Source organism: Citrus sinensis, chromosome 6 (assembly GCF_022201045.2).
Source record: "Citrus sinensis cultivar Valencia sweet orange chromosome 6, DVS_A1.0, whole genome shotgun sequence".
NCBI lineage: Eukaryota > Viridiplantae > Streptophyta > Magnoliopsida > Sapindales > Rutaceae > Citrus > Citrus sinensis.
Window position 1 is genome coordinate 12,138,239 of NC_068561.1, and position 20,243 is coordinate 12,158,481.

The window sequence follows — 20,243 nt, forward strand, 5'->3', positions numbered from 1 at the left end:
TGTCAGACCAAATCAGTTCTGGTATTGGTAACGGCTGTAACAGTCCCGGAGACGCTATAGTTTCAGCCTTATTTCTCTGGCATGTGTCGCACTCAGCTACAAATTTACACACTTCTCTTCTCATCTTCTTCCAATAAAAAGCTCTCCGTACTCTTTCTAATGTTTTCTTCACCCCCGAATGTCCACCCTCTACTCCACCATGAGCTTCTTGCAATATCGTCTTCTTTAATTCAGAACGATCTCCTAACCACAACCTTCCTTTGTACCTCAGCTGATTATCTACCCAGGTAAATTTAGAGTGTAGGTTCTGATCGTGCTGAATCTCCTGGATGAGTTTTTGTATGTTTTCATCGTTCTTCCATTCATCTTGTAGCACGCCCAACCAATTTGCTATTGGAAATGACAAAGCCATAATAATTGGTTCTTCCCTTTCCTCCTGCACCCTTGATAAGGCATCTGCAGCTGTGTTCTCCTTGCCACTACGGTAGACGATCTCATAGTCATAACCAGCTAATTTGGTAAGCCATTTATGTTGCATCGGAGTTGAAACTCGTTGATCTAAAAGGAACTTTAGACTGAGATGATCAGTGATTATCTTAAAGTGCTTTCCTACCACATATGGCCGCCATTTTTGTACTGCCATGACAGCAGCCAACATTTCTTTTTCGTATGTCGAAAGACCCAAATTCTTCGGAGCTAAGGCCTTGCTCAGGTAAGCTATGGGTCTGCCCTCTTGCAACAATACGGCTCCTATCCCATTTCCGGATGCATCGCACTCAATCACAAAATCTTTCTGGAAGTCTGGCATTGCCAATACTGGTGTCGCACACATGATGCGTTTGAGCTGGTCAAAGGCGTCTTCTGCAGCTTGAGTCCACTGAAAATTGTCTTTCTTCAACAAAACAGTGAGTGGTTGACTAACTTTTCCATAATCTTTAATGAACCGCCGATAGTAACCTGTGAGCCCCAAAAAACCCCTTAAAGACTTGAGGGAATTAGGCTTAGGCCATTGCAGCATGTTTTGAATTTTTGCAGGATCAGTGGCAACTCCTTCCTCTGAAATTACATGCCCCAAATACTCAATCTTCTTTTTACCAAAAGCACATTTTGATTTTTTAACAAATAACTGGTTCTGGGTCAATACACCAAACATCAATTCCAAGTGTTCTAAGTGTTCCTTCAAGCCACTAATGAAACATTGAACAAAGAAATCCTCTGGCAGCCCCCTCGTTCTAGCCATCAATGCCTCAAATTGTTCTTGATAGGCTTTTACTATAGTAGTTTGCTTCAACTTGGTTAACTGGCCAACTGGACTATCATAAGCACTAAGACCAAAACGAGCAATGATATCTGTAGAAAAACTCTCCCAATTGATGTTCTCATGGCCAGCTTCATACCCCTGAAACCATTCGAGGGCATGTCCCTCCAGATGAATCGACGCCATCTCTACTTTCTCCTCTTCAACAATTCCATTGATGTTGAAAAAACGGTCACACTTGTAAATCCATCCATTAGGATTTTCACCCTCGAATTTGGGAAAATTCAGTTTGGAAAATCGAGTTTGAACGGAATTCTTACCAATATGATTATTATTCGATCCCCTATTGGTTGAGGTACTTCCTCCATTGTTGGAATCCCCTGTCTTCGTTGTTGTGGATTGATCAAGTTTCAAGCTTATAGCAGCCATCATCTTAGACAAATCTGATAAAAGAAGGCCGTGTTTTTCTGAGGTCTCCCACAACTGCTTCAGAGATTCATCTACACGCTTTTGCTCTTGCACTCTTGTTCCGTCAGCCATATTGGTGCCAAAATCGAGCTCTGATACCAAATCTTAAGATTAAAAAGGTTGAACCCAAACGAGAAGCAAAGCTCCTGAAGTTTTATTAAGTTTTTTTTGCATAAAAAAATAATTCCTCAATCGAGTTCTCCTTATACAGAAAAAACAAGGAAATAAGCCAATAAAGGAAACAACTAAATAAGGAAAAACAGCTAGCTAGAATCAAGGCAAATCAGCCTTAAAGGAAAATTGCCGTAACACTAGTCTTATTCAGTCCATTACATATCAATTTAAGTTTTTATGTAAAAGAAAAAAAAAAGGGTTAAAGAGTTCAAGGAGAACAAGAGTTGCTAAGATGTTAGGAATATTTTCATATTATGCATACGATAGAACATGGTGCATGAAATTGGTGAACAATTTTCTTATTTTCATAGTAAGTTCCTTAGGACTTTGTTAATTCATTTTATTTTATTAAAACTAATAGCAGTCTAAGCTCATAATTAAAGGAGTTTGATGACAAATTGAGAAACTTGTGGGTTGAAAAGAATCACCTCAAAAGGCAGTACATCAAATTGTATTTGAAGTTGAGATCGATAAGCACTGCGTTCACCAAAATAATAATAATAAAATAAAAAGACATGAAATCCAACTTTTTGAGTTCTAACTGCCCATTTCAACTTTTCCATGTTAATGTGAACTATCAATGTCTTGTTTCCTTTTATATATATATAATCTTTTTTTAATGGGGGCACCTTTTTTTTTTTTTTTTATGAAAGCACACTTTAAAACCGTGGGGTTTAAGAGAGTTAGTTTTTAACTCTTTTAAACCGTATGATTTAAAAATATGTCCGCATTCAAAAAAAATGTGGGCATCCATACCTGAGAATGATTATATATATATATATATATATATATATATTGGTTTTAAAGATGACCTTAATCAAGTGTGCATGAAGTTGTGTTATACGACCCCATAACTGAATATTTCTCTAAAAGGTCTTTTAAGAGAAGTCAGGATTTCTAATTTTTCCCATAACTTTTCCCAAAAGACCTTTTGAGAAGCTATTTTCTCATTTATTATACTTTTCATAATTCCTAAACTAACATTAAATTAATAAAGGAACAAAAAAAATTTACATCCATATCCAAACCCTTAAACCTTATTTCTTACGTATTTTTCTTGTTTTGTCTATTCATTGTTTAACTACAAAAAAAAAAAAAAAAACAACAACAACAAAAAAAGGAGCACAATCGCCACACCAATCTTTTTTCAAGTAAGATTTTTTTTTGTAATCTCATGCTTTGATTTGCATATTATTTTTAATTTTTCAATGTATATATATATATATACGGAATCTCATGCTTTGATTCTTTGTCCATTCGGTTATACTTTATTTAATTATTTTTTGAAATGAATTTATAAAGTTGACTTGGAACGAAGAATAATGTTTTGCAAATTGGTGGAATATGGAGTAGAAGTTAAGGGCCCATTCGAGACCCTTTTCCAAGCAGTGTTTTCATTTTCGTTTTCATAATACACATATAATACATGTTCAGTGGATTAATTTCAAAAAACAGATTACAAAACAAAAAATATGGATTCATTATTATAACTAGCAAACTGAAAACATGTAAAACATGTTAAACATGTTCTCCAAATATTACAAACTAAACCTAAAAATAAATTTAAAAAACAAAAGCAATATCGTGATCCTCCTCCTCCTTATCTCTTCATTGCCGCTCTCTCTTCCCTCGCAGCTTTCTCGATCCAGTTGTAGCAAATCTACACTCTCTCCCTCCCCTTATCTTCATCCAACATCTTTCTCTCTTCTTATTTCTCCCGATCCACTCTCTCTTGGTCTCTCTTGGTGTGCTAGTTGTTGTCGCTACTTCATTTCAATCACTGTCGCTGCTCTGTCTCCGCCGTAGCCGCTGCTGGTCTGACTCCACCCAGCTGCTGCTACTCCGTCTTTGCTCTCCCGAATCTTTCACTTGCACAACCGATGTTGCTCTCCCAAATCTATCACTTGCCAGTATTTGTTTTGTTTAAGTAAATTTTTGAGAATTTCTTTGAGTAATTTTAATTGTTTTTAATAGGATGATATTGTCGATTAATAGCATGTACTAAAACTAGAGTATTGTAGATTAATTATATTTTATGTACTTGTTCTTTCAATGTTGTAGTATTTCTTTTCACTCTTGAATGATGAATATTGGGGGTTATACTTGCTGATCCCTTCATAATGATGGGTTACTCATCAAAGCCTATGATTCTTCTTATATTGTGCTGATGGGTCCAAACTACAAAAATTGTATATTTATATCTGAAATTTTTACTCAAAGTTAACAAAGCAATTTCAAAATTGATTTACTATGTAAAGATTGAAGCTCATTGACCACGGTTATCGCAGTACCTATGCCTTTTAATTGGGTTTTGTTATTAGAAAGAAATAGAGATTTTTCAAGCGTTGACTTGGATATAATTCAATTAAACAATCTGTAATTTCAATTTATTGCTTTGTATGGAATTCACAATTTCAATTTATTGTCTGTCACTCTGAAAATATTGCCTGGATAGAATTCACTCCAATCTGCAACTTGTGGAAGTGAGAACAAAAAATAGAAACCCATTTTTTTGTTGTGCCTTGGAAAAAAATAAGTTAAAAAATTTTGATGAGAGCTCGGCCTTAATTTAAATTGGCTTGTGTAATTTATAATCTATGTATATGTAAGAGCAGTGTTTTTAATTTGATTAGTATTTGATATATGTTATTTTTTTAATTTTTTCGGGTAACATTAAGTTATTAATGTATGCATGTTGCTGAAATGGCTTTCATGCTATGTTGAATTTGATATGTGTTATTTTTTCTAATTTTTCAAGATATGGATCCACATGATGTGAGGATAAGGTTGATTGGTCTAGCTAGATCGAAACTGTTTTTATTTGTATAGTATATGACCATGTTAAAAATGGTGATTTACAAACATCAACTTTCACTAAGAAAATTTGGACCACCATAAGTGATGAGTTATTTGAATAATTCCAAAAAAGATTTAATGTAGGGCAACTTAAGTCCAAGTTTAATAGGTTACGCAAAAAACATCGAGAGTTTTCTGCCTTAATAGCTCATACCAGGTTTGGTTGGGATCCTGTTTCAAATACTGTCATAGCATCAGAAGCTATTTGGGCTGAATATATTAAGGTAAAACTATATTCGCAGTATATTAAATAGTTTCGTATAAAATTAAAATATTATTTTTTGGTTTTATACACTTATTTTTTTTCCACAGAGAGTGTCTGGAGTGAAGCCATATCGTAAAAAATGATTAGAGCACTATCAAACCTTAGAGGAGATATTCAACACCACCACAACTTTTGGCCATTTACGTTTTTCCTCTAGTCAAGTTCTATTGTCCTCGGATGAGGATCGTGAATTCGAAGAGAATTTTCTTGGTCATGGAGTTCATGTTGATATTGAGGATGACGATTCAATAGAATCTCTCTCCGACACTAGGACAGAAAAAGGCCTCGTCGGTCAGTTGCAACTTCAACTGAGTGGTAAAAAAAATAAGAGTGAGTTTGACAATTACTTTAAAATGACTAGTTCAATGATGAATGCTAGAATGGAGATGGTTAAATGCAAAAGTGCGGAGTCAACTTCTCAATGTGTTGAAAAGTGGTCTATTGAAGAGTGTATTGAAGCTATGGAGAAATTGGGAGACATTGATGGAGATACATACAATAAATTGATGGATAAGCTAGTGCCTAGTAGTAAGTGGAGGAAAGCTTTTCTGAGCATGCCTGAGCATAGGAAAAAATATTAGTTAACTAGTTTATAGTTTGTTTTTTAAAATGTAATGTTTAACTTGGATGTTATTGGTTGTGAATTCTGTGCTTGTTCATTTTATGGTTTGGACCTTGTAGTACTTTTATTTGTCGAACTTTATGTTATTTTATGAGTTGAAATGTATTTTGTTGAACTTTATTTTATTTTTGTGAGTTGAACTTTCTAATGTTTTTATTTATTTATTTGGTACAATATTTTTAGATGGTGAACGAATTTTGTATTTATATGTTCATTTTATTTTATTTTTGTAGATTAATTATCATATACTTGAGATATAATTTGTCATTTTTTTTTAATCAAAGCATAAAAATGAACAACAACAACAATCAAGATGATGATATTGATAATTTAATAGATATTGAAAAAGAAGTTTTAGAGGTAGCCATTACTATAAAAATTTATGAGAAACAACAGCGTGGTATTAAAAGGCAATGTTATATAGGACAATTGTGTAGCATTGAATTTGTTGAAGAGTTGTTAAATGGTTATCCGGACAGGATATATAACATGTTTCGAATTGATAAAGAAGTTTTTATTTGATTATGTTACACACTTAAACATTTACAATTATTAGAGAATGATAGACATGGTTGTATCAAGGAGGCTGTAGCAATGTGCTTGTATATATTGTCCCATGGTGCTGTTGTGCGGGTTGTATCTGAGCATTTTCAACATTCAGGGATACTGTGTTTACACACTTTAAATGTGTGTTAAAAGCACTTTGTCACTTGGCAAATCACATTATAAACCAAAACATCAAGGGAAAACGCCACTAGAGATTATAAACAATCCAATTTTTTTTTCCATATTTTGAGGTAAGAAATTCAATACACGTTACTTTAATGTTTATATGACGTTAACATTTGATTAATAAATTAATAATTTTTACATATTTTCAAAGTGTATCGGTGCAATTGATGGAACCCACATTGCTGCATGGTCACCAACACATAAACAAAAATCATATTGAAATAGAAAGACTCAGGTGACTCAAAATATAATGTGTGCATGTTCTTTTGACATGATGTTCACATTTATATATACAGGCTGGGAAGGTACCACCAATGACTATAGGGTGTTTATGGATGCCTTAAATAGACCAGAATCTAGGTTTCCACGTCCGAAAGAAAGTAAGTATATATATATATATGTTAATATATTTGGCCTTTATTTTTTAATTAAGTTATGTTTTATTGTTTTTATATTTTAGGATATCACTATGTTGTGGATTCTGGATATATAAATATGAACGGATTTTTGACACCATATAGAGGTGAGAGATATCATTTACGTGATTATAGAGGACCAGGTCGAGCACCTAGAGGTCCCTAGGAATTGTTTAATTATAGACATTTATCATTGCGTAATGTAATTAAGCGATGCTTTTGTGTTTTAAAAGCGCGATTTTCAATTTTAAGGGATATGCATAATTATAATTTACGTAAGTAACATCTAATTCTAATTGTATGTTACGCTTTACATAATTTTATTTGACAAGAAAATGCAAGTGATAGGTTTTTTGGAGACTTTGATGTGCAAGATTTGGTTACCAACGAAGAAGAAGACCCTATTAGGCCTTTTACTAATATTGATTTATCTCAACAAGTGTCACAGAGATGAATGCTACAAGAGATAGAATTGTAGCTTCTATGTGGATACGTAATGCATAATGTCTATCATGTAATTTTTTTATAATTATTTTGTTTCAATCATGTGTTGTAATATATATCTTAATTATGGTGTAAAAACAATGACAATGTAAAACTTTTTTTTAATTAATGTTAATTCTATAACTTTATCATCATGTAATTTTTTTATAATAATTTTGTTTAAATTATTATGTTGTATTTGTGTATGTATTAGCTAAATAATGATTTTATAACTATAAATATGACGTAAATGCTTAGTAAAAACTGTTTTTGGAAAAAGTATTACCGAACGCATATTCTCTGTTTTTATCATTTTCAACTGTGTCTATCAAATGCTTATTACTATTTTCAGTTTTAAAATACAGGATACAGAAAATGATACTAGATGCATATTTAAATTCGAAATACAGCAACTGCAAAACACCATTTTCATTTTCATTTTTATTCTAAAAAAATACAAATTCAAAAACAATACCAAACATGCCTTAAGTTGCCAAATTAAATTTAATTAATTTTTTATTGTTAATTTATAAACTTTTTGTTTATTTCACATGATTTTCTATTCACGTGGGCATATAGAAGAGTTGTTGTTTAGGATGTAAAGTGAGGAATTGCATTTATTTCGAATTGTTCAGAATGAAGAATATTGTTTGATCTGCATATTTTATGATATGCATGTGCAGCAACAAGTAACTGAAATTAAAGTTACAACAATCGATATTTAATATTTTGAAGATATTGGTAGTTGTGGCATCAATTACTGTCGAATTGTTTTATATTCTTTTGTATTTATTGATTTTCTATTATTCTTGCTCTGATTTGGTGTTGTTGATATGTTTATTGATAAATATCTATTACCCTTAAGTATAATTAGATGGCAACTGATGGTTTCTCCCAAGGTTAATCCAAAGTTATTTGGGATCCAAAATATGGGATGCATTGGTGAGGGGAGAAACAGAGGTTGGAATGTGGAGAGACAAACAATATAAGTTACAATGAATTGTGAGAGGCAAAGTTACAAGTAGATTATTTAAATTCAAGTTATTTTAAGTTTAATTCATGTATTAAATTTTTATATCGCTAATTCTAAAATTATAATAATAGAAACACCCAGAAGCTGCAAAAGTTCGGATGGAAAAACATGTATTTTGCAAATTATATGATAGATTAAGAAGTTATGGTTTAACAGCTACTAGAGGTATGAACTTGGAAGAAACTGTAGGTATGTTTTTGATGATCTTAGGCACAATCTTGGAAATTGAATGGTTCAAGAACAATTTCAACATCCAGGTGAGACTGTGATTCATCAATTTGAACATGTTTTAAAAGCAATAATGAAGTTAGATAGTGAAAAAATTAGAGCACCTGATAATTTTGACGAAACTCCACAATACATTCAACGAAATCCAAAGTATTGGCCCTACTTTAAGGTAATTTATACATTTTTTTTAATTCATGACTAATATATTTATAATTAATTTTAGTTTTCTGTATTAATATATTACATTTTAGGATTGTATCGAGCTATTTATAGGACTCATATTTTTGCCTCATTGGTAGAAAATGTATTCCTATTCAAAATATAATGGCAGCATGTAATTTTGACATGTTGTTTACATTTGTGTGTCTTAGATGGAAAAGAACTGCACATGATACTCATATCTTTTTTGAGGCATTGAAAAACGATGATGTAAAATTTCCTAAACCACAAAATGGTAGATTCTTCACTTTGTAAGAGTTATTGTACTTTTTTTTACTTCTTTTAAAAAAAGAATAATTAATTTTATTATAATTTGTAGGTAAATATTACTTGGTTGATGGGGGTTTCCAAATATGAAAAGTTTTCTAGCTCCTTATAAAGAAGATAGATATCATCTTCTTAAATTTCGCAGTAGTGGCCTACCAAGGAATAGTCGAGAGATATTCAATTTTGCATATTCATCATTGTGTAGTGTTATTAAACGTACCTTTGGAGTATGGAAGACACGGTGGAAAATTTTACAACATATGCCTAATTTCAAATTTGATAAGCAAGTAGCTATTGTTGCCACATCAATGGCTCTACAAAACTTTATAAGGAGAGAGGTTATTGCAGATTTGGAGTTCGAGTCTTATGAGGGAAAAAAATATTATATTCCAGATGATGATAAATCATCAACTAACATTAATGTTGACGAAAATGAAGCAAGTGAAATGGGAGTGGTTCATGAAAATATTACTAGGGAACTTATGCTTAAATAAACTTAAGGTAAATTATCCACTGTCCACCCGTTTTTCTCAACTTTTTCAAAAATACACAATTTTTTTTTTTTTGCTGGAATTCACCTGAAATTACATTTCTTTTCACTTTTCCACTTCCGTTTGGAATCCGTTAAGGAAATTAACGGAATATTGCTTAAATGACTTTTTTATCCTCAAATGTAAAAGATAATTTATCCATCGACCACTTTTTTTTTCGTATTTTTTCATAAATACACAATTCTCTTTTTTTTTTGATGACCTCCACTCGAAGTTGTATTGTTTTACACCTATCCACCACTGTGTTGTAAAATGACGATTTTACCCCTATGATGTTAGCAAAGTTATAACGGTCTCCAAACGGAAGTGAAAAAGTGAAAAGAAATGTAATTTCAGGTGGATTTCAGCAAAAAAAAAAAATTGTGTATTTTTGAAAAACGGTGAAAAAACGGGTGAACGGTGGATAATTTCCCTAAACTTAATCTAGTTATTTTTGTTCTTCTTTTTTTATAAAGAAAAATGGTACTTTAATTTGTAAAAGTTTAACTAGATTGATCAAATAATTATTTTTTTCGTCATTGATTTTAAAATTTTGTAAGTATTTATTAGACTCAAATATTTAAGGGTATTCATGACTTTATAATAATTAAAATGTCTTTTTTAAATGGTCACCCAAATAGCAAAAATAAGCTAGAGCTTTTACTTATCTTTTAATTTTAAATAAAATCAAAAGCTAAAGCTAAATCAAACAGGCCCTAAATCATATAGATTTTATGGTGTGTCTACTTATAAGATTAGAAAATCGAAATCTAAAATAAAAATTATTGACGGTACTTGCTTGTTAAAGTAAAAGGGGAATGAGAATAAAACTTGTGAGACCCACAGATTTTTGGGATTAACAAATAAGAACTTGATTTCCGTGAAGATTTAGAAATCAAATTCCAATTCCTTTAACCCCCATTAAATTTTCATAATTTCCAGCTTGTCTTAAATCAAGTTTTGTCACTTTTTACATTTTGGTCCCTGTAGAAATTTTGTAATATTTATAAATAAGTCCTTAAATATTTTTTTAATAACAATAATAATCATCATCACCATTATCATCATCATTGTTAATTATTAATGTTAAAATTATTAATTTTATTATTATTGTTGTTGTCGTCCTCATTAATGTTGTTGTTCTTGTTATTACTACTTTTATTATTAATAATATTTATTAATTTTATTATTTAAAACATTATTTTTACTATTGATGCCATTATTATTCATATTATTATTATTGAATAAATTATTATTATTAATGTCATTATTAATAATCTTGTCAATATTCTTTTTAAAAGTTATTAATTTTATTATTATAAAAAAATTGAATAATAATAATAATAAGCATAATCACAATTATTATAATAAATAATGACAATGATCAACTAAAATCATTTTTTTAACTTACAATAATTTGTTTTGATTACAAAACTAAGTAAACACATCAATGATAATACAACTCATTCCGATTTTGATTTGTATAAATAAAGTAAATAATTTATTTTAGTTCTTATTACTCATTCCGACTCCACTCCAGTCCAATTACCTATTAGTAAAAGCACCATTATACTAATGTTTGGTTATGTTTTCCTCAAATTCCTCTAGAGTTCCTTATTAAACTGTCAAAGTTGAGTCTTAGTTATAACGTCCCAATTTTGCTCAATAGTCAATCATAGAAAGCCGGAAATTTACAAATATTACTACACTTGAGCACTTGTGAAAGGTGAAAAATTGGGATATATATAGAGAAAGAAGTAGTTTATTTACTTAGAATTGCAAGCAAATTTATATACTAAGAACCTTATTTGGGAGCAATTTTGGCTTTAGTACCTGAGGTGTTGGAGAGTCTTCTACTATCTCCATTATCTAGGAATTTTTCTTCCATTAGATGTAACCGGCACAGCTAGTTTTTTCAACAGCCAGCAAGCAGCCCCATAAAACTAGATCATATGATAATTGTCTGAGAGTAATTTTCAATGATCGACTAAATGTGATCAAGGACCACCCAATTCTTCATGAGCAACACGCTTTCAGTATATCCTGAATATCTGGATCATCCCCAGCTTCTTTATCCTGTTCAAAGCAATAAATTTAGATGATATCAGAACATTAGGAGCTAATTGTGATTAAAAAGATTTGAACAAATAAATACCAAAAGAGTTCCCTGCATAATTCCAAATTATTGTGAATCTTTTGCAACTTGGGAAACATTCAGACAAGTTTGATTTGAAAAAAGGAGAGAAAAAAGAAAGAAAAAAGTGGATGAATGGAAGAATACTTCAATTATTGTGAATGGTCAAAATGGTCTTAGTTTCTATTTCAATATGCAATGATCCATGAGCACACAATAGGAGTCCGAGCTTCAATTTGGTTGTAGTTCCATGGGATAACGGTGCTGTATGACTCGTAGAACAATAATGGGTCAGATATCATTCTTGTAGAAATTTTAGGTTTTCCCTTCTCATCGATTTTTTATCCTACATTAAACCATCACTTTTCCAACACACTGAGCGGGAACTGGAGAGTATGGGAAACTGACCCTGTGAATGTATGAGATGTTACTTTTACCGGGACCTGCAACTATAATTCCACCTTGCTGCCTGAGAAAAATCACTTTCAGATGTCAGTCAAAACTATATTCAACGTATGTAATTGGAAAAAATAGTGGGGACATAATACTGTGATTACTTGCAGGATTATGTGTATGTATAATTTCCTTATAATAAAGTATAGATCAAATTCCATAGGTGGATGACAATCTGATATAAAAATTGGAGGCGTGATCCAGCATAATTAGTATATTCATATTAACTTTTTAAGATTTTAGTAGATATTCTCATACGGAACATCTGGAAAGTTCCAGTTGCTCTCAGATGATTACTAAAATACAGCAGTCGATCAAACTCGTAGAACTTTTTGAGTGCCTACACTCATTTGATTTATTCAAGCACGTATCAATATTGATGCAGACATTTTAAATGTACATTAATCGTAATGGATGCAATAAAAAGTAAGAATTCGGTTGTTTGTTAGAGTGCCACCAAAGTTCTGTCAACTATATGTATTTTTTTGAGATCAACAGTTACACTGGTTACAGGTCTGGAAACAAATTTTAGGTCCACTATAAATATAGTTCCATTAAATTTCAACTGACTACTCTATAGAAGTGGAGAACTTCTGACTCTGCATGGTAATACATCTAGAGTACTTCAAAAAGAGGAGTATCATACCAGCCACCTCGGCTCACAGTATCCCTTTCAAATGAAAGCTTCCAGTCTTGTCGATATCCCTCCATATAGGATTGTATTATCTTAAGGCCTGCCTAAGAAATTAAGAAAGCAAATAACTGAGGTCTATAAATTTCAAGTACGTCTAGAAAGCTACTAACAGAATGAACCTGCAACATTCTTCAGAGAGAATGTTCTTACATACTTTGGGAGTAAATGTGACTAAGACCCCCGAAACAAAGCTTAGTGCCTCATAAGATGAGTGGTTAGGATCTGCATAAACTTCTGAAACAAACAACAAAGTTTGTTATTGGGCTGAGATAAGAAGGAAGCCATTTGGCTGCAAGAATCATATATTCCCTTGTACTATAAGAATTATGTGCACGATGGGTTTGTTGTTTACCTTTTAGTATGAACCAATGACTGATATGTCATATAAATATAAACCACTGATAAAAATTATAGTAATTGCACTACACTTGTTAAGAAGCATACCTCCTTTGAATTTTGTTTGCTCAGAGAAAGTCCTTGCCTACATCACATTACAACAGACAGTTATAATAATTCAAGCCTTTTTTTTTTGGATCAAGCCAATTTCATCATTTAATGTATTGAAAAAAATGGCTGAAATGATTCCAAGGCAGTGCAGGAAATTAAAGAAACAAACGAAATAAGTTCAAAATAATAAGATCCAAGACATGCATGTGCACTTTGGCTCTTCCAAGACAAAAGAGAGTCTTTGCGTATGAGCTTATTAGAGAGATGCTGGTTGAAATTTTTTTTTTTTTTCATATAATGGATATAAATTTTACTTAACCTTCTGTGCAATTCATGGCCTGAGAAGATATATTTTTCTTTTATTTGCTGACCTCTTTTGGCTTTTTTTTTTTTTTTTTGGTGCATGTTGAGTATATACCTGTTCAACGCTACCAGGTCCAATTAAAACAAGTGCCACTCCAGATGCATCCATCACATCCTGTCATATATAATACCCATGAGATCAAAAAAGTGGTATTTAAGAGGAAGTATCATCAGTTATGATTAGCAGGCAAATAACCAAATTAGGAATAAGAAAAATGAAAGACGTCTATCCTTTGCAGACCTTTTTCCCAAGTTAAGCTACCTAAGCTTAATAATAGTCTATTTAATGTTCCTACCTTGAAGAGAAAGTAAGTACCCACAAAATGCCATCCATCAAAATATCAGAGTATCCAAAATCGATATCAAACTCCTAAACTCTTAGAGCTCATATAGGTGGAAATACAAAGTTAACTGTGCTATCAAGTTAACAAAGGCAGAAAAAAGATAGAGCAAGATCAAACAGAGACAAAAGATAGAAACAAATGCAACTGTAAGTAACGTGGGGGCCTAGAACAAAAGACCTCTTGTTCAAACTTCGCCATGTATTTTGATGATGGTCCTATTTCTCAATCTTTCTAATTTGGTTCCCTTGGAACCAAGGTCAAAAATTGAGAAAAATCAGTCATTCACAACCATGATAAAGGATTCCTCGAAAAGTTAGCAATCCTTTTCAGAAATCAAATGGATTCAATCTTATACATATGTGAGGAAGCGCTCTTGGAATCATGAATATGATGCTACCATTACCAATAATTGTAGCAACATAAATTTTCATGCACCAGCAAGGGGCCAAATCACCTAAGTAATGAGCACCTTAGGTGAAACACCAAAGACGGAAAAGGTGGGAACTAGCTTCGCAGGTTACAATGATGGTGCATAACACAAAATAATAAAGAAAATATGTTCAAAGACCTGAGATAGATTCCTCAATTGAGTCAAGCTTCTGCTCTCCTCAGGTGTCTCCCTGTACTGCTCACTTTTTGAACCTGAGAACAGGAAAAATGAAGGTAAGGAGAAACCAGTGCTAGCCAATAAATCCACTCTGACGTAGAAGTCAATCATTGGTCTATGAAGTTTAGGCTACCTTGAAAAAAAAGAGTTAAGATTGAATATTCTATAGGGAGAGTTACGAGAAAGAGAAGTAAAGACAAATGTTGAACAATAGTTCCAAAAGTTTCTCACAAAGTACCGAGTCAGCCTTTATGTATTGACTTGCTCCTCATGTGATTGGTCCATGTCACCCTTTTTTCTAAAGGTTAAAAGATGCATTTGGCATCCTGTTTGTCGAGAAAACGAAATATACTGATAACATATAGCATATTCCCTTCGTTTAAACCCACGTGTAATCTTATCTCTTGGACATGTATCCAATTTCTATCAGTTAATATTTCACGATAAGACTTGTCATGATCTCGTTGGATGAGGAAAGAGACAAGAATGGCTGATAAGGACAAAGTAATCACTTTCCAAATGGAGAAGTTGACAAATGTCCTAGGTATTGAGCTAGCGTTTATTTGCAAATCTACACGCAATTTGGAGAATGTGAGAAGTCGACACAACACACTTCTCCATGTGGCTGAAAGAACTTGAACAGTTGACACAACACACTTCTTCAAGTGGAAAGTGGTATCAAAAGTTCCTTGTCCTTAACCACCATTTGTAATGGTCCGGGCCAAGCAACCAAGTGATATCCCATATCGCTTGGGAAGGATGTTGCTAGTTGGTTGGGGCATTTCATTTAGATGATTGATTTTCGTTTTGATTATGCAGACTTCAAAGTACGGATGTTTGGAATTAGGTTTATGCCAAACTAGGCTTCGTAATTTATTGTTGAGAAATAAGTATTTGAGGTATTAGAATTGCACTGCGGAAGGTTGATATGCTCTATATAGATCTTTATAAGTTTATGTGGTTCATAAGTAATGATGAGATGTAGATTTTATAAGTTTATGTGGTTCATAAGTAATACTGAGGTGTAGATTCTTTCTAAGCATAATGAAAGCAAATTTTGAGGATGAACTTCTTTTAAGGAGGTAAGGAATATTGTAGTAACATTTTTAACTCGAAGCATTTTAGTCTCTTCCCAAAGCCCTTAGCTAACCCTAAGGCCTCAGTATATAATGAAAAATGTCATTTTTCTTCTAGTAAGAATGAAAGACGGCAAAGAGAGGAAAAAGAAGAAAGTCTAGGCAAAATTTCATTTACCCTCTAAAATCTTCAAAAATAGTCTTTAGACTTCAAATATCTTCATTTTGATGTTTTTCAAGAATGGATCTACACAAATCATCAAAGGAGTGTCCATTGATGTGCAATTCGAAGTAAGTTTCAATTCTTGTTCTTTGATAATTTTTATAGAGAAACATGATTAGATAAGAAGATAGTAGTAAACTAATATTTTACAAAGAATTATGTTGACAAAAACTTTCAAAGTCTATACTAATATTGTAAGTTGATTTTGAATCTGTAAGTTTTATATGTTAAACTAGACATCTTCAAAGATTGTTTTGAAACTTGTTTTAGCATAGTTGTATAAGAGTTCAATTTATTATGATTTTTCAAAAATAAATTCTGAAAATTTGAAATTTTTTTATTTTATTGGAGAATGTGAATTATAAAATTGTTTTACCAATCTTCAAATGAATTTTGGAACCGCAATTTGCATATATATAGTATATTTTTGGAAAGTTTCACGATTTTATCATTAAAGAATAAATTGTTTTGTGCTTTTAAAATAAATAAGGTCAAAGCTAAAAACAGTTTGATCTATGGTATCAGAATCATCCTGAGTCCCAACCGAAAGTGTAGGAGTCTGGAATCTAAGACTATTACGAAACACCCTGGGGATCCAAGCCCGGGGTGATTATAATATCCTGCATTATTCGAGTATGGGAGAAGCTTAACCACATCATAATTAGCAACATGCATTTTTGAGTATATGGACTTCTTGAAAAGAGGACAATATCTTATTAGGTCTGGATTAGCATAACAATCACGATTCATTATGTGGATGAATATGTTACGATGTGATTTCATTTTTTTTTATTTCTGATGAGCCTCACGAGGGCGCGAAGTCCTCCAAAGGAGAAGTATGCAATATCCTACATTTATAGCGAGCGAGTTTTTAGAATGGTTTGTAAGTTATGGTCTCTCTTAACTTACTAAACGCGTTTTTGGGGTATAAGCGCCCTAACAACAAATCCGTGATGGCCTAGACTCGAAAAAAACAATATCTTACCAGGTCTAGGTTAGGTCATGACACCATTCTTTTCTTTTTCCTCAACCAATGAGATCATGACAATAAATATCATTAACTAATAGAATTTAGACACACATCCAAGAGATAAGATGAGGATAATTGATAAGGTTGCATGCTTACATATGGGTCTAAGTAAAGGAAATATGTTTTATACCATAAAAATATTCCCTTCTCTCTACGAACAAAAAGTCGAATGGATCTTGGAAGAAAAAGGGGACATGGAACAATCACATGAGGGTAGAGTCATTATTTGAAAGTCAGCTTAGCACTCTATGAAGGACAATTGGACTTACTGTTCAACATTTTTCCTCGTCCAAGAATTTTCAACCTTAACTCTCTTTTGTTTCCTTAAAGAAGGACAAAATAATTTTTCATTAAAGTTAGCCGAAATCTCATAGACCTAGTTATTGACTTTAGTGTTGGAGTAGGTTTACTAACTAGCGTCGGTTTCCCCTTTTGCTTTGCCTTTTTTTGGGCTCAGTTCCAAAAAGCAAGCAATATGGGAAGAATTTTTAGGAGAGTCTGGCTTGGCTTTGTAGAGGGATTCTAACTCAGCTCCTTTGCCTTTGAATGTATTTTACTTGTTGTTTCGTGTTATGCACGGCTCATTATAACCTTCATAAAAGGCCAAAAGGCCAATTCCCATCTTTTCCACTGTAGTTTTTCACCCTTTTGTCCTTGTGCACGAAAATTCCCGCATTAACAGACTGTGTTACCGCTTAGTCTCAGACCCTAAAGTGTAATCTATTAAGCACTAACTCAAACAATAGTCTTAAGCACTCCAACAGACTGTACCTAACAGAAAGCAGGTCCTACTACTCCCTACAATGATTCTAAACAAATCAATCATTCTTAATCTTGTTGATAGTCACTACAAGCTTCTTGTTAATTCTGTATTAACATTTATGGAACTAACATTTAACATCAATCTGGAAGCACACTAGATTTCTCCATGATGATTACAATTCACAATTAGTCATTAAAAACATTTAGAGATAAAAAAAACGACAAGTAGTCCATATTTCTGTAGTAATGAAACGACATGGCGTCCAGGTTTTAATAATTACCTTCTTGGCGGCAAGATAATCAGCTCGCTTGCGGCAAAGCACACATCTGAAACAAACAAACAAATAGGTTACAAAAAAATCAAACAAAAGTATTCTCACTAACAGTAACAGAGTTGTAATAATATGATCACCCGAAGTGGCGAGCAAATGCGACGACGGCTTTTCGGTCTTTCCACAAATCGGAAATTGGAATTGCGTTTCCGTTTACATCGTACACTTTCACTGTGTCTAGTAAATTTTTAGTATCTTCGCTCACAGAAGGAGGAGACTCAGAGACTGCGGAGGCGATGACGTGGCTTGGCCGCCGCGGCGAGAGTTTTAATGTTTTATTCCAGTGACGTGGTCGCCAGAGTGGTGATTGGTTGGGGAGCATACGTGTCGGGGCGGGATTAGTGAGTCTGTTGAATCGTACAGTAGTGTTAGGGGAGATGGCTGTTGAGAGAGAGGTCGCCATGGCTTAACGAATTGAGTGTCTGCGTACACAGGAGGATGTGTTTTGCTTATGAGACCGTTAATTGGTTGTGTGGGATGCAAGAGGTACGCGTGGCATGCGCTGAAGACGGTTAACTAATCGACAAGGTTGTAATTATTTGATATTGCAATCAAAGCCCATGAATTCCTTATAAATTAAAAAAAAATCATTTAAGGGTGAAGTAATAATTAATAACGCATAAAATGCAATCCTAAATCACATCTCGTAGAATAAATTTGGAGTTAAAATGATTCAATAAGAAGGGGTATGGATTAGCTTGGGCCCGCATGAAGTTGGAAATCATTACTGAAATTCTGATTCGTAAAGGATTGGGAATCATAACCTCATTCCCAAAAATTCTGAAAATAATCCATTAGAAGTTTTTCAATTTCAAATTTATCCTAATTAAATCACGAAAATGTAAAAGCAAAAAAAATTCGAGTGAAAATCATCGAAATCGAAGTAGCAATTGTACTCTAATATCGAAACAACATGGCAACACCCATCATCACCGATTGCACAGCCACTGACGGGCAGCCGTCAATCTTGAGTCGAAGCAGCAGCACCTGCCATGGACCTCATATGGGGGAAGTAGCAACACCTTGCAAAAATGGTCATGATGATGATCATTGTTGCTGCTGTTGTTATTATTGAATACTAATATAACGAATATTTTAATAATAAACTAAGGATATTGTAGTAATTTGAAATAATTCATTCTTATTTTAGGATAAAGTAAATACTAATAATATAATTTATTCTGATTTTAATTCCTTAAACTCAAGTAAATAAATTATTTGAATTCTCATTCGTTATTTTAATTCCAACTCATTTCAATTTCAATTTCAGTTAATTCCAATTTCATTTTGATTATGAATTAGTAAACACGGAATTCATTATTTTTGCCGGATTTTGGTTAAAATAATAATCATCTTTGGATTTTCTATTTAATTTTGACAAATATTTGTTCAAGTTCTTAAATACTTGAATGTTGACAAATAGATGCAAATATTTGTAAAAAAATAATGAAATGCAAATTAAAAGGTCTTCACCCTCAATCAGTATAATAGTGATAAGTATAATCCTAAAGTAAATTTCGAAATTAGAGGAATCTATTCTAAAGAATTGAGATTTCTACGCATAAGGCCACAACATGTACCATTAGCGGGGATTGAATCCCCTTCACTCAAAGTTGGGGAAGGGATATTCATATATACACAATTACATGACCAAAGTCAAGAGAGGGAATAATACGGGTTTATTTGAAAAATTTTATCTGTATGCGCTACATTTGGTCTAAAAGAAAAAAAAAATGCACTTTCAAGCTACATTTGACAAGTAGGATTAAATTAGATTAACTATAAGAATTGAATTGAATTAGACTATGTCAAATTAAATACAAGTGAAGTTAATAGTGTTTAATTAGAATAATTAAATTTATTTAAATTATATGTTTTTATATATGATATATTTTTCCTATTGAATAAAATATTATTAAAATAATTAAATATAAAATTAATTATTTATCAAATGTTAATGTTTTACATAATATTCAAATGATAAATGGGATGTTTCTTAATAATAATTTTGTTAATACATATAATATACTATTAATTAATTATTCAACATTAAATATTAATAAAAATAAATAAATGAAAGAAGATGTCACAGTCAAAATAAAAAATAAATTACTTAATTTTTATGGAACCATGAATAAAATAAAATAAATAAATAATAAGGACAAGCATTGCTTAGTCTAATCTCAATAACTTTCTCGGCTAGGTTACATGAAAAGTTGAGTGAACC

At 32.2% G+C, this 20,243-nt stretch overlaps 1 protein-coding gene across 1 annotated transcript; it reads right to left on the reverse strand.

Annotated features, from left to right (window-relative positions):
- Positions 1-11,268: 11,268 nt before the first annotated feature.
- Positions 11,269-19,066, reverse strand: LOC102617201 (thioredoxin-like protein AAED1, chloroplastic). Its single transcript, XM_025099967.2, has 9 exons — positions 18,913-19,066; positions 18,097-18,584; positions 17,966-18,011; positions 13,698-13,757; positions 13,277-13,313; positions 12,987-13,066; positions 12,785-12,876; positions 12,094-12,154; positions 11,269-11,627 (listed from the first exon to the last, which is right to left on the reverse strand). Exons 2-9 carry the CDS (start codon positions 18,417-18,419, stop codon positions 11,568-11,570), a joined length of 759 nt encoding a protein of 252 aa, XP_024955735.1. The 5' UTR covers positions 18,420-18,584; positions 18,913-19,066; the 3' UTR covers positions 11,269-11,567.
- Between the last annotated feature and the right edge of the window lie 1,177 nt (positions 19,067-20,243).

Excerpts from the sequence above, each read along its gene's own strand:
- LOC102617201 (XM_025099967.2), bottom strand. The coding sequence starts at position 18,419 with ATGGCGACCTCTCTCTCAACAGCCATCTCCCCTAACACTACTGTACGA. Across the intron at positions 18,012-18,096 it reads GCATTTGCTCGCCACTTCGG|ATGTGTGCTTTGCCGCAAGC; the intron begins GTGATCATATTA and ends TGTTTGTTTCAG. Across the intron at positions 13,314-13,697 it reads GACCTGGTAGCGTTGAACAG|GCAAGGACTTTCTCTGAGCA; the intron begins GTATATACTCAA and ends AATGTGATGTAG.